General features: G+C 43.2%; 1 protein-coding gene across 12 annotated transcripts in view; it reads left to right on the top strand.

The window, feature by feature from the left end:
- Cacna1d (calcium voltage-gated channel subunit alpha1 D) overlaps positions 1 to 14,018 on the top strand; it is a 445,956-nt gene that overhangs the window by 278,761 nt on the left and 153,177 nt on the right. For 11 of the 12 annotated variants that reach the window (XR_004116080.1, XM_031361254.1, XM_031361255.1 and 8 more), the window contains exon 4: positions 11,761 to 11,900. Coding sequence is in view for 10 of the 12 variants with exons in the window: in XM_031361254.1 (XP_031217114.1) it covers positions 11,761 to 11,900 (140 nt within the window). In the remaining 2 variants the exon portion in view is untranslated. Of the gene's footprint in view, positions 1 to 7,876; positions 7,961 to 11,760; positions 11,901 to 14,018 lie in introns of those variants that run through there. The other variant, XM_031361256.1, reaches the window with a different exon arrangement.

The following is a 14,018-nucleotide window of genomic DNA, read 5'->3' as shown; positions in this document are numbered from 1 at the left end:
CCTGCCTTCCTGCCTGTTGTCTGCCTGCCTGCCTGCCTGTTGTCTGCCTGCCTTCCTGCCTGTTGTCTGCCTGCCTGCCTTCCTGCCTGTTGCCCTGCTCCCTGTCAATGATGGTCTTTGACTCTAACCTCCTATAACTATGAGCCCCGAAAGCAAATGCTCTCTTTACAACTTGCTTTGGTTGTGGTGTTTAGTCATGGCAGTGGGACAGTAACTAAGCTAGCAATCTGTCAGCCCAGTAAGAGGTAGCCAGCATGAAGAGAATGTGGAGCTGGAGTGTTCCCACCAGGTAGGTGAACTCTGGGCTCTTCAAAACAGGGCATGATTTCTGTTTTTGATTGGTGCTGAGTTTTTTTTTTTTCTTCACATGGAAAATGTTAGCATTTAATGAACCTCCCTGACTGACTTCAAGACACCAAGACACAGGCAGCCCAGATACCCTTAATCCTCTTCCAGCTGTTCTGCTGTCGAATTTGGCATACATTTCACATGACAGACTGCTTAAGGAGCTTTCCATTCACCAGAACTTGGTAGTAGCCCTCCGTGCCACATCAATGACGGGAGTAGCTCTGGTCTTGTGAGGGTTTTTTGTTTTGTTTTGTAGCATGTATATGTATCTGCTCAGTGACCAACGTCCACAGTTTATTGAGGTTGACAGTCTGGCAGAAGCTCTGGTTCTTCTTTAATTGGTAATGTGTCACGCTAGCTTTCCCAAAGTCACCTAGATGATATTTGTGAAAGTTGACTCTGGGGTGAGGCATTCCTCCAGCATCTCCCAGCCTCCTGGGTACTGCCATGTGTAATGATGTGACCATGGCCAGACTTACATGGCCCCAGAGTTTCTGTGTACTACTCAGTCTAGATGGTATAATGGCAGCCAAAGGGGAAAAAAGAGGCATTACAAAGTCTCCTTGGTTGTTGCTGCTGAGCATTAGAAGTGACTAATGTGTGGACTTGACAAATGACATGTGAACTATAACCTCTTCCCAGCCGTCCTTCCTCACCTGGACAATTGACCAGAGATGGGAAAGCCTAAACTTTAGCCATAGTGGCAGCTGTGTCCTGGTGTGTGTGTGTGTGTGTGTGTGTGTGTGTGTGTGTGTATGTGTGTGTGTGTGCGATAGTTACAGGAATATGAATGAACATCAGGAAAATTAAATGAGATGCCATTTTAAATTAAGAAATTGGTGAATTTAATCATAGACAAATTGAAATGTTTTTCTCTGGTTCTGTTAACAGGGAAAAGAAGTGAATCTCTTGTTAAAATGAAAATGCTTGATTTTAACCATGATGATTCCCGCCATTTTGAAATGTTTGCTGATTTCTATTTGGCAACAGAAGTTGACATGCTGTAGGGTTTGGTTTGTGTTGTTTGTAACAACAAATATGTCAGGACTATTTTAATATGACTGGCAATTCAAATTGTCCCATGATCTGAGCTCCATAGATTCCCTGGAGTCAGTGTAGCATTTGGGGAAGAGAGAGCCACGAAGACCAGATGATCGAAGAAAATGTCATCTGTGCAGGGCATGGAAGTTGGTAGGCTGGAGCAGATGGACTCCTAGAAAAGGGAGAGGAAGCCATTAGGTGAGGACCATTCCCATCAGGATGTAACCAGCTCTTGGTTTGTATAGTTTGGTTATGGGGGTACTTGGGTACAGGAGGAGGATTTCCACGGACTCTAGTCTCGTACTTTCCAAAGATTCACTACCTCCTTTCCAGAGGCTCCAGGAGGAGTTTCTGTACTTGATTGCCATTCTGTAGTGTTTAGCACTTTTGTATGTGCATCTGCCAGGCCCCTGGAGGATGCAGACAGTACCTTGCCCGTGTTTGGATCTGCCTGAGATGGAGCAGATATCCAAAAAGTATTACTGACTTAAATCAAAAGAGGGGGTCTGAGCAGTTTAGGCAGTGCCTTTGAAGACCTTGGTAAGGAAGTGGGAAGCTACCTGTTATGGGATGTACCCACTACCAAAGGAACCCAGAGTCCTTTTCCCCAGTGATCAGACCAGAGACATGATAAGCAAGAAACATTGCCTACTTACCTGAGCGTGGAGAGTGCAGGAACCCAGGATGGAAGACACTTGAAGTAGTAAATTTGGAAAACTTTACTGTGTGACCTCCCAGAGGTAGACAGTGGCTGGCAGAGCCATGGGTCTTCTGTAGAGGGGCCCTGCATTGATCCTGTGTGCCTGAAGATGTTTTTGGTGGAGTCTTTTCTTGGTAAATGAACTGTTACTGGCAGTCTTTGTACATAACTAGAACTTTTCCAGGTACATTTGACCCCAAGCCAACCCAAACTTGCTTTTATAACTGCAGAATATTAGGAGGTGGGTTTCTGATTTCAGGTTACACTTGATCCAGGGGCTAATAAGTTGGTAATGGGGGCCAGTGGCTACTTCTGTCTGAATTTGTGTGTCTGACTTGCTTTCCTTCCTGTGTTTTGGCTGAACCTTCTTTGGTGGTGGCTTTTCTCTCAGCTTCAGACTTACAGCCTTTGAGAGTTAAGTCAGCCGACTTCTGATCTATTGCTGAAGTGCAAATCCCAAGATTAGTGCTGAGTGGACCTGGATGGTGTGGGTGGGACCTTTGCCTGCCCTAAGCCAAGCACTCAGCTCCCGTGCCAACTCCTGTAGTTCTTGGAATGAGAGCCAGGGATGCAGTTCTTGGAAAACAGGTAGGGCACTGTCACCTGGGGGTTTTGCTGGATAGCAGGGACCCTGTTAACCTACTGCATCTAGAATGACTGCTCTCTGCCTGTTGGTAAAGTGTCACTACCCCCTCCCCCTCCCTCACACTCTCCCTGCCCCTCTCTGCTGCTGATTCAGGAGGCCACTCCATCAGCCTCCTCTGTTCCTGGCTATGAGGCTCCTCAGAGACCAGATGTCTCTGAGTTTACCCTGCTGACCTCTCCATTTGTCACTTTTGGGCATATTGGGGACAACTTCCTAAGGCAGGCTTCTCTCCACCTGGTGGTTATAGGGTCTCTGGACTACCAAGGGATCTCAGCACAAAGCATTACAGAGCCGCAGAGGCTCTTGTAAGGATTGTATCCATAGGCATCATCATAGAGAGGGGCATTGTCTCACCTTTGCCCTTCAGGGCAGCATGTGACCCTGACAGTGTCACAATCTGCAAAGTCCCCCCCCCCCTCACTTTACCTTGCTGGATTTGTACTGTAATGTGGATAGTCATAGCATGTTAGACATAGTATGACTTACTGCTCTTTTCTAGTTAAGGGGACCGAGAATCAGGAGAGGTAAATAAGCAGATGACACCAGGATTGGACTCCAGGGACATAAATGTCATGTAAAATTTGTACTTTTAAACACACACACACACACACACACACACACACACACACACACACACAAGAGAGGCAAGGCAAGGACATACTGACTATTGGAGCCATTTTTTTCCATGTAAATGCACCATTAAACTACCCATGGGGAACCTTTAAGAGCATACTCCATTGGAGTCTGCAGGGGACCAAATTAGCCTTCCCTGCAGCCATTTAGTTTGGAACAGAGACCACCTGCCAGTGCTTCACCCACTAGTGTTTTCCTAGGGTTGCACTGGGTTGTCAAAAGGGAGCAAGCACTCAGGGGTCACCTTTTGAACTGTTTGAGGCAGTAAATGGGATGTCTCAGCATACTCATCCCACACATTCACTGTGACCTCGGGTGACCCAGCCACTTGGAGAAACAGCAGCTGCTTTTAGTTCTTGCTACCCTGTAATGGCTGTCTTTGGGGGTTTCTGGGACCTACCAGAAGTTCCCTGTGAAACCTGTGTTTGAATTTTGCCTTGTTTGCTAGGTGGTTTGTAGTTATCTGGCTGGAAGAGACTATCTAATTCTGTCTGCACTCTTTCCCTGTGAGAAAGGGAGGCCAAACCAGGTCACATGCATGTGAGGTCTATCATAATAGCCATCTGTCCCTCTGTCTTGGCCTCTTTCTCCTGTCCTCAGGCATTATACCCCTGCCTCTGAGGACACCTGCCACCATTTGTGCATATTCTATTCAACATCAGTAGCCTGGTACCCTGGCTCCACCATGAGGCACAGGTAGTGGTCAAGTGGCCACACCCAAATGCAAGTTTCCCTCAATTGGGCAAAAACCAAAGGGTCTTGGTGTTGCAGACTATATCAGCAGGAAGGGATACATAATGCTACTTAGTCAAAATATATAATTTGTTCACTTATTCTCTTATAGATTTGAGTATCTAGCCCACTTATTCATTTACAGCTATTGAGTGTTTAGTAATGTGATCAGCCTTGGGAATCTAATGATGCATGAAGCAGAAATGACCCCAGGCCCTGTACACATGGCCAGTTTTTGAGAGAGACAATATTAGAGAGGTAATTTTTAAACGTTGTTTTAGGCTGGTAAGTATTATAAATATTTATGATGTACAACATGTTTTAGTATATAGATAGATACTTTGTGGAATGGAGGACTTAAGTTAATTAACATACCCATATTTGCCTATATACTTTTTTATGGCAAGAACATTTAGAATCTCCTCTTAGCAAGTTCCTACCATTTTCTGCTTTGTTGTTACTCATGCTGCTGTACTGTTGATATCCCGGGCTTCCTCCTATCCAATGGAAATCTAATTTCCCTCCAAGCACGACTCTTTGCTTATTTCTTTGCCTTTTTGTAGATGCCATGTGCTGGTGAGGTCTTAAGTATTTGTTTGACTTTCTGGGCTTAGCACTGAACATCATATCCTCCAGGTTTACCCACAGGTTGCAAGTAATGGCATTTCCTTCTTACTGAGTATTTTTCTTTATCTGCACGTCTCTGATGGACACATAGGTTAGTCCTATGTGTTGACCATAGTATGCAGTACTGCCGTGTGCATGGTGGCACCCATCTCCCTTCACCCTTCTAATTTCATTGCCTTTGGTCATTTCCCTCTTGGAGAATTGTTATATCAAATGGTAGTTCCATTTTAAAATCTTGGTTGGATCTCATTCTGTTTCCCATATGAATGTACTAGGTTATAATCTCAACAACTGTATTCAAGGATTCCGTTTTTGCACGTTTACCAACACTTAATCTTTCCACTTTTGTATGATAGCCATTGCCATCAGGCATGAAGTGCTATTTAGTTTGGTGCAATTCCATTTATGTAATTTTTGTATATATATTATATATATATTATACATTGAATATATATATTCAATATATATACAATATATATATATATATATATATATATATATATATATATATATATATATATAATGTCTACTTGTATCCTTGGGGGAAATTTTAAAAAATATTACATTCTTGCTGATGAATTAAGTTCCTTATGTATTTTGGATAATAGCCACTTTTCAGCTGTATGGTTTGCAATTATTTTCTTTCATTCTGTAAGTTGTCTGTTATTGATACTCTTTCTGTGCATAAACTTTTTAGATTGGTACAATTGCATTTATATATTTTTTTGCTTTTGTTGCCTGCCCTTTTGGTGTTCTATTTAAAAAGTCTTGGCTCAGATCAAATGGAAAGAAAATTTACTGTTTTCTCCTAGTAATTTTACTTAGTATTTTAATGTTTAAGTCTTTGATCCATTTTGCTTGGCTGTGTATGTGGTATAAGATAATGAACCTGTTTCTTTCTTTTGTTCATGGATGCCCAGTTTTACCAGGACCATTTTTTTTTTTGAAGATACTGTCCTTTCTCCATTGTGTGTTATTGGCACCTTTGTCAAAGATCCATTGGTTGTAAATGTATAAGTTTACTCCTAGAATCTTTAGTAGAGTGGTAACCTTTTAATGAATTAGCAGTATGAGTTCTAATAGGATATAACACTGGGCTTCAGTTTTGTCTGGGAAGCCAATAAAGGTTTCGCTGAGAAAGTATTATTTAAGTTGAACCTTGAAGGATAGATAAAACTTATCTGTCGAAAATGGAGTGGAAAGATGTTATATAAAGAAGAAATCAATGTGAATGGTTGCATCTGGTCCAGGGTCAGGCATGGCATGAATTGGTGGCTGAGCACAGGCTAGGAGAAAACCGCTATGATGGGTGTGTGCTCTGTGCTTCCCTACTCAACTGCACAGGGCTTGTTTTCTATCCCTGTGTCATGAAACTGTAGCTTCACTCTAAAGAGGGAAGATTTTATATTTGGAGGCAAGAACATGGTGTGTGCATGTGTGCGTGAAATAACAGGCTAGCCATGGTGCAGAGTAGAGGGATTCATAGACTGGAAGCAGAAAAGTTGGAGAGACCAACTGTAAGGTAGAGATACAGGGATGACTTTACTCCTGGGCTGCAGATAAGATGACATTTGAGGACCAGATATTTTTTAGTCACTGTTCTGGTGCTGTGAACAGACACTATGACCAAGGCAACCCTTGTCAGAGAAAGCATTTAAGTGGGGGCTGACTTACAGATTCAGAAGTTTAGTCCATTGTCATCATGGTAGGGATCATGACAGTGTCCAGGCAGGTGTTGGAACAGTAGCTGAGAGCTACATATTGATCCGTAGTCAGAGAGAGAAAGAAAGACACTGAGCCTGGGGTGGGCTTTTGAAATCTCAAAGACTGCCCTGAGCCTAGTGACACATTTCCTCTAACAAGGCCATGCCTCCTAATCCTTCCAATCCTTTCAAATAGTGTCACTCCCTGGGCCCAGTGGGGTCAGTCGTATTCAAATTACCACAAGGTAAGATGAAGGCAGCCTTTATTTCAGCAATTTGACTGTTTTACTTCACACTTGTGGTAGAAAGAACTTTTAATAACTTAGATACATTTTTTCCTTGTTGATACATATCCTAGGATCAAAAATTGTTGTGTTTTAGTTATGTCTGATCTTATTACTTTATTCTTCACCTTTTTCCTTTCACTGTTTTTATAGTAGCACCCATGAGTATTTTATGCATGTTGTGTGTGGTGGTAAGTCTTAGAGTTATAAAGAATGATCTTTGAAAACAGGGAGCTGGGGCCTGTAAGAACACTGACTGGGCACATAGACATGAGAGGGACAGCTTTTCACAAGCAAGGAAAACCTTCCCAGAGACATGGGCATGTGGGTGGATGAGCAAAGCCAAGAGGCAAGTGCTCTGTAGACTCTGTCAACAAGCTGGGGGTTCTGAGGTTAGATACTGAATTTTGCTAAGGAGGAACTAGCTCAAGATGGATGGATAGATTGATGCATGTATGGGCAGATGGATGGGTAGATAGACAGATATATGAATGTTGATGCAACAACACACAACAAAAGGATCCTGGAGAAAAGAACCAAGTATTCTGGACTCTTCCAGTCCCTGCTATATGACAATTTTTGGTGTCCTAAAGACCTTTTGTAGGGGTAAGTGGTTAGACACTGGAAATAAGTTCAGAAAATGTTGACTTAGAGACTGTCCCAGTGTTCAGATCACTGTTTAAAAAGATAGACAATTAGATTTTAGGGCCGGGGAAATGGCTAGTGGGTAAGGGCTTGTAAGTGGTAAGGGTAAGTGTGTAATCTGGGACACCCAAGTTTGATCACCAGAACTAATTTGAAAAGTCTAGGCATTTTAATATGTACTGTGTTCCCAGGAATTAGTAGGTAGAGATAGTTGGATTCCTGGTGCTCTCTGGCTAGCAAGACCCTTGATATGTTCCAGGAAAACCATAAAACAAGGTGAACAGCTCTTAAGGAAGAGTAACACTTGAGACTGGTCTCTGAATTCCATATGTGTGTGCATGTACACTGCACCCATACATACGAGCATCCACAAGAAGCCCACAACCATACTACAAAGAAAAACTAGATTTGAGCTTATATTTGCCTGGTAGTTTAACGTGTCATGGGTGACTTGTACCTTATATAGTGTGGTTTCAGGTGCTGTCTTTCTAAAGGGCAGTTTGACTGCCATTGCTCAATAAGGACCTCTGCCAGAGAGAGAAAAGCACGGCTGGGAGCAGACAGAGGGGGTTGGAATCATGGAGTCTTCCTGGTTTACTGGGTAGGTCACTTTTGTGATACAGCCTTTGATCCGGCTTTGTGAAGAAGGGTTAGCTCATTTCAAATCTAGAATGCTCTCACCTGCCCATTCCCCAACTTCTCCTGTCTTTCCTTCACTGTAGCACAATCTTGGTTTTCTCTTCTGTCTCTGCTACAAACTTTATGCTTCTGTGCTGCAAGTCATTTGGCTTCTGTGCCTCCGAACTCTTTTCGGTGTTGCCTGGCTTCCTTCTTACCTTCCTTTTCAAATTCATTTTCTTTCTTCAAATAAACAATCCACTTGAAGGGGATAATTGTCACACTTCTTCAATTTTTGTTTGGCCAAAATAATAGTAACACTCAATTTGTTTAATGTAGAGGTATTCTTGTTTCTCAGGAGCTTTTGGTAATGTCAGAATTGAGAAGTGGATGTCCCTGGTTTATAGGACAACTGGTCTACCAGATTGTGCTTGTTCATTTGTCATTTGACAGAATCTCTGTAGCAACCATATTATAGCACTCTTCTATTTGTTTTTTTTTTATAACTCGTTCCATCAAGTAATTCACTAAAGATTTTGGAAAGAGGAACCAACATTTTTTAAAAGGAGGGTGAGGAGAGGAAGGGAGGTTTATAAAACCAAACCAAACCAAACCAAACCAATCCAAACCCTTCAACCATTCAGTTACACTAATGGCCCTCATATAATTGTGACACAGTTACTTATAAGTAAAAGGCAGAGCATGTTTAGTAGGTGTACTCTCTGTTCTTTATCTTGTTTTTCTGCTCTGAAGTATGGTGCTGTCTTGACATAGGGATGTAACTGCTATGAATATTGATGGCATGGCAGCCAAAGCTTTTTTCCTGTCTGGCCTAGTAAATAAAGCTGAGAGGATGAAAGGGAAGAGGAATTTTCAAGACAGTGTGCTGTTTTTAGATTATTGTGTTCTCTTAGAAGTAGGAGTCTTGAAAACATATTGATGGCGTATATTTGGTGGTAGGGGCAGCTCTGAGTAAAGCAGGTGGGTATTTCAGAGATGTTGGCCTCTGGTTTAAAGTCACAGACTAATAATTCTTCCTCTTCCTCTTCTCCTCCCCTCCTCCCCCTTCTCTTTTCCCTGCCCTCCTCCTCCTCTTCTTCCTCCTCCTCCTTTGAGTTTTCAGAGTTTGTGCTCCTTCCTGGATCTCTACAAACCTCCCAGTGAAAAGTCAAACCCTGAACCTCACTGTATTAATTGTATTGTGAATGAATTGGGGTGCTGGGTGGTGTTTCCTCATGTTCCTATGAGGACATCCACTCAAAGTTACAGCAGGAGGAGGATAAAGAACTTGGGTTGCAAACAGAGCAGCTGCTCCATAGGTCTGCATATGGCCTGTCAGGTCATGCTGCATATGCTGCCTTGGGAGCACCTTCAAGGCTGCTTGGTCCAGAGGATCTGACTGTGTGAGGGTAATGGGGGCAGGGGTGGGAAGGATGACCAGACCGTAGAGGGAGGGGTACACAGGATGAGCCAGCAGAGAACTGAATCTATTTGAAGGACCAGGAGGCATGAATGGGTGAGGATTGTATATGAGTTAGTGCTTTAGCATCATAAATATCCTGATTCTGATTAACTCAAAAGAATTTCTTAGACTGTTATGATGCTGTTCCAAGGATTCACAGAGCACTGGATAGCAGGTTTAGAAATGACAGGAGCCAGTGCTGGCTAGGTGTCTTAGCAGGTCGGAATGCCTGCTGCCAAGACCAAGAACTGAATTCAGTCCCCTGATCAAATACAGTGGAAGGAGAGAACTGATGCCTGCCCATGGCTTCCATATGTATATGTGTACACACACACACAGATACACACACACACACAGACACACACACACACACACAGACACACACACACAGACACACAGACACACACACAGACACACACACACAGACACACACACACAGACACACACAGACACACACACAGACACACACACAGACACACACACACACAGACACACACACAGACACACACACAGACACAGACACACACACACGCAGACACACACACACATACACACACACACACAGAGTGAATGTTAAGAGCCAAGAATGGTCTTGGGTTAGGGAAGGCAAATCTAATCAACTGGCTTTTCTATAACCTGGGAGAGTAAAAAAGGTGGGTGCTGTCTTGGATGCACAGGCTGCAGTTGGATATTCCCCTGGTGGCCCAGAGGGAAGATGCTGGTGACAAGCCATGAGGAAGCTCTGTCCTGGGGCAGCCAGAGACAGGAGCCAGCTGTCTAGCAGCAGAGGTCTGCAACCTAGACAAGGGAAGACAGCATTTCCACTGAAATGCAGAAGAGTGCTGTAGCTACTGCAAGCAAATGTATGCGTAGATATGTTACATTTTTAGGAAGGCAGGCCTGTTGGAATCATCCTGCAATGAATATTTTAAAAGATGATTTCCAAAATAAGAAGTTCCTATCCAGAAGCATTTCCTTTAAAAAGCGTACATTTCCATTTATAAATCCACATCTACAATAGTGGTCACACAGTGTCTGCCTTCTTTTGTATTACCATGGGGAAACGGAAGGGCCCAGGAGTTGTGGCTGAGACCCTTGGCTTCAGCACAAGTAGAGAAGTGCTCTTAAGCTGATGCTTTGGGTTTTAGAGGTTTTCTCTGTATGTGTTTAAAACTCCCATGTCGCCTTCCAGGCCAACCTTTGCAAGGATGGGATTGGAATTGGGAAGTTTTTTAATCCTGGTTCCTTCTGGGGTACCTTTCATATGGAGGAAGAGCTCACTGTTTCCTGAGCCATATTTACTATAGCCTACTGTAGTAGCTATGTTAGTAAGTGATGTCCACGAGTCTATCCTGAGGATGACAGAAGCTGAGGACTCCAGAGCCCACACAGAAAAGTTCTCATTGTTAAGATTTGTTTTGTTTTGTGTTGTTGAGTAGATTAAAGCCAGAGAAGGCTGGTTGGTTACTCGTGGCCCTGTCCATTGAGTTTCTATCAAATTTATAGGAAGAGCCTATGTGTTTAGACCTGTTGACTGAGGCATCCTTGTCTTCTTGGGGGTTCATGTGGGTTGGAGTTGGAGAGGTTCTAGCCATCAGGCAGTGCTGCAGATGTATGTGGCAGTCAGATGGGAGCAGACATAGGAATTGAGATAAAGGCAGAGCTGTATCTCCAGGAGGCTGGTTAGGAAGGAGTCCATCATCGGTGCCAGCCAGAAAGAGGAGGCATGCCAGTATTAGGCATCAGAGATCCCTGCCTTTTTCTCTGTGGGTGAGAGCAGTCAGATCCAGAATAGAATAGGTACTTGTCCAAGGTCACCTTGCCATGCAATGACAAAGCTGGCTTTAACTTAAGATGTCAGAGAAAAACCTAAGAAAAAAATAAGGGTGAAGTCCATTACGTGTCTGTTCTTCCAGACAGTGTTCTGTTCAGAAACCACTGTCAGAATGCTTGTTTCATCCTAGTGCTTTCCTGGGCCTGATCTGGCAGTCTTGGGGAAAACATGCTGTGTTGTGCAAATGTGTGCAAATAGAAAACATGCCCGTCATATCCTAGGCAGGCTCATTGCTCATGCATCAGGGCAGGTGGCAAAATGCAATAATGCAGCCTAGAATGACAGTACTTAACACTTAGCTGCTTATGAGAAATTCAGCATTAAAACTAAAATGTTTTCCCGGCCCACATGCAGGGTAGTGATTCTAGTTCTCATGATAAAATTGTGTGTGTGTGTGTGTGGGTGGGGGGAATGCTGTCTCTGAGCTGTTGATCTTGATCACTGATTCTTTCTCCCCTACCCTTGGTGTGTTTGCTTCTCTTTACAGGAAAAAGTAGAATATGCCTTCCTGATTATTTTTACAGTGGAGACATTTCTGAAGATTATAGCGTATGGACTGTTGCTGCATCCTAATGCTTATGTTAGGAATGGATGGAATTTACTGGATTTTGTTATAGTAATAGTAGGGTAAGTCCTTCTTGGTTTGGGGGAGATGTTTATCTGGGAAATGGAGGTGTGGGTTGGATGGTAAAGGGAACACAAGCCTTCTCCAGGAAGATGGTTGCTCTTATGCCTGTGATGGCGCCAGGACCTATCAGGGGTTCTTTTAATGTTGACAGGGCTGCTGTCAATCCCTGGGCAGAGGCAGGGGTGAAGATCTCTTATGATTGGTGTTGTGCTTGGGGAAGTCAGTGACAGGCTGTTGGAGGAAGTCTCAGCTGCTAATGAGAGGTGATTCACCTCACAGGGCCTCGAGTCTCCACAAATAGACCTGCCTGGCTGGTGGGTGGAGTCGAGTGAATACAGCTCCTAAAACCTAGCACCCTGCTAGTTAAAAACATGTGTATCATACGGTAAAGCCTTCCTTGCTGTGAGGTACTCTGCTGTTTAATATCCCTTGAGCAGAGCTATTATGTTTTTATGCTGAGTTGTGGGAGAAACCTTGGCACACCACTTTCCCATCTTAAATAACAAAACAAGCGTCTGAATAATGTCACATATCTGGCATAAAATAAAATAAACTAGAAAATGCAGAGAAGCAGGTGTTCTTTTAAAACCCTGTTGCAAGAGGAAGATGCTGGTAGATTTAGTTAAAGAAGTATGTTACAGTGAAAAATAGAGGTCTATTTTGCCCCATTCCTTCTACACCTTGAGTTGTTGCCACCAGAGGAAACACGAATCAGGTCTTTGGAGCAAACATCCACCAAGGGAGACAAGATATAGTCCTGTTTTGGGGCTCCTTCCCTGGGCTGTTCTGTAAGTTACTCCTAAAATTAGGAGTACTCTCTTGTTTCTTGTTTGAAAAGCAAGAGAGCTTTTAAAAGTTGTATTTATTTTTACTTTATGTATATGATTATTTCACCTGCATGTATGCCTGGGTATTTCATGCATATCTAGCCTCCATGGGATCCAGAAGAGGGTGTCAGATCCCTCAAACTGGAATACCACAGTTTTGAGTCGCTGTGTGGATATAGGGAATCAAAGCCAGGTCCTCTGTAAGAGTGGCAAGTACTCTTCACTGCTGAGCCATCTCTCCAGTTTTGAGAGAGCTTTCAAACCCATCCCTCTGCCTTCCTATCTGTGGCTTTACTCAGTTGCCTTTTGCAGTTGACGGCTTGGTTATCTTTTGCAGTTGAGAGCTTGGTCATTTTTTGGATTATCTGTATCATGACCCCTCTGGTTCTTCATTGACTTTTTTCAGATGACCTTTTCTGTCTCTTTGGAGAGCAGCTTAAGTTTGGGGGTTTCCTTTTACCCCAGGGAATGAAAATAAGGCCCAAAGTGGTGGCCCATTGGATGGTTATACTTACCAGGAAGAAAGTTAGCTTTTATAAAATCTCCCACTGCACATTGTCACCTGTGTGTATTGCAGAAATAATATATCCAAAATGAATAGGTGGCAGATAGGCATTAAGGCAAATACCTCCTCTTGTTTGGAATAGCTGTCGGGGAGTGGCAAACTGGAGCCTTGGATGTCTCTTTGTTCTGGAAGAGTCCTATGCCTGTCCTGCCACTGGACTTTTATTAGACTAGAGAATGAAGATACATATCTTCACTTCTCATATCCCCATATGTCACCTTGGCTTTTTCTCTGCTGAAATATTTTGCCCACCAAGAACAGCACAGGAAGATGGAAAAGAGCCAATATGGCAGTCTTACCAAGTTTAAGAGATAAAACTCCAGGAGACCTGAGTAACATAAAATGGGAAGGGACAGAATTAGTCAAGAGTTGGAGAGAGGAGAGCTCTGTGCCTGGGCCTTGAGGTCCACAGGAGTCTCCGCTAAAACTGAGCTACAGTCCACAAGGCCAAGCAAAGAAGAGTCTTAGGGAAAAGAGAAAGACAGGATGCAGGAACTATAAAATAAATAATAACCAGTTTGCTAAGACTAAAGAGACTAAAGGGTGTTGGTGATCCAAATACCCAGAGTAAATTACTGCATTAACACCATGGACTATCAGTGAACATCTCAGAAGAGCCTTTAGTAGTGGAGTTAACCTAGATCTAGGCTATGGCTTGGGAAACCACAAGCAGGGGACCAAATCCTAGCCCATCTGGCCTGCCACTTTTTTTTTTTTTTTTTTTT

The sequence above is a fragment of the Mastomys coucha genome, unplaced genomic scaffold, assembly GCF_008632895.1.
Source record: "Mastomys coucha isolate ucsf_1 unplaced genomic scaffold, UCSF_Mcou_1 pScaffold9, whole genome shotgun sequence".
In the NCBI taxonomy this organism is placed as follows: domain Eukaryota; kingdom Metazoa; phylum Chordata; class Mammalia; order Rodentia; family Muridae; genus Mastomys; species Mastomys coucha.
The sequence above is the reverse complement of the archived record's forward strand: the minus strand, read 5'-3'. Positions and strand labels throughout refer to the sequence as shown.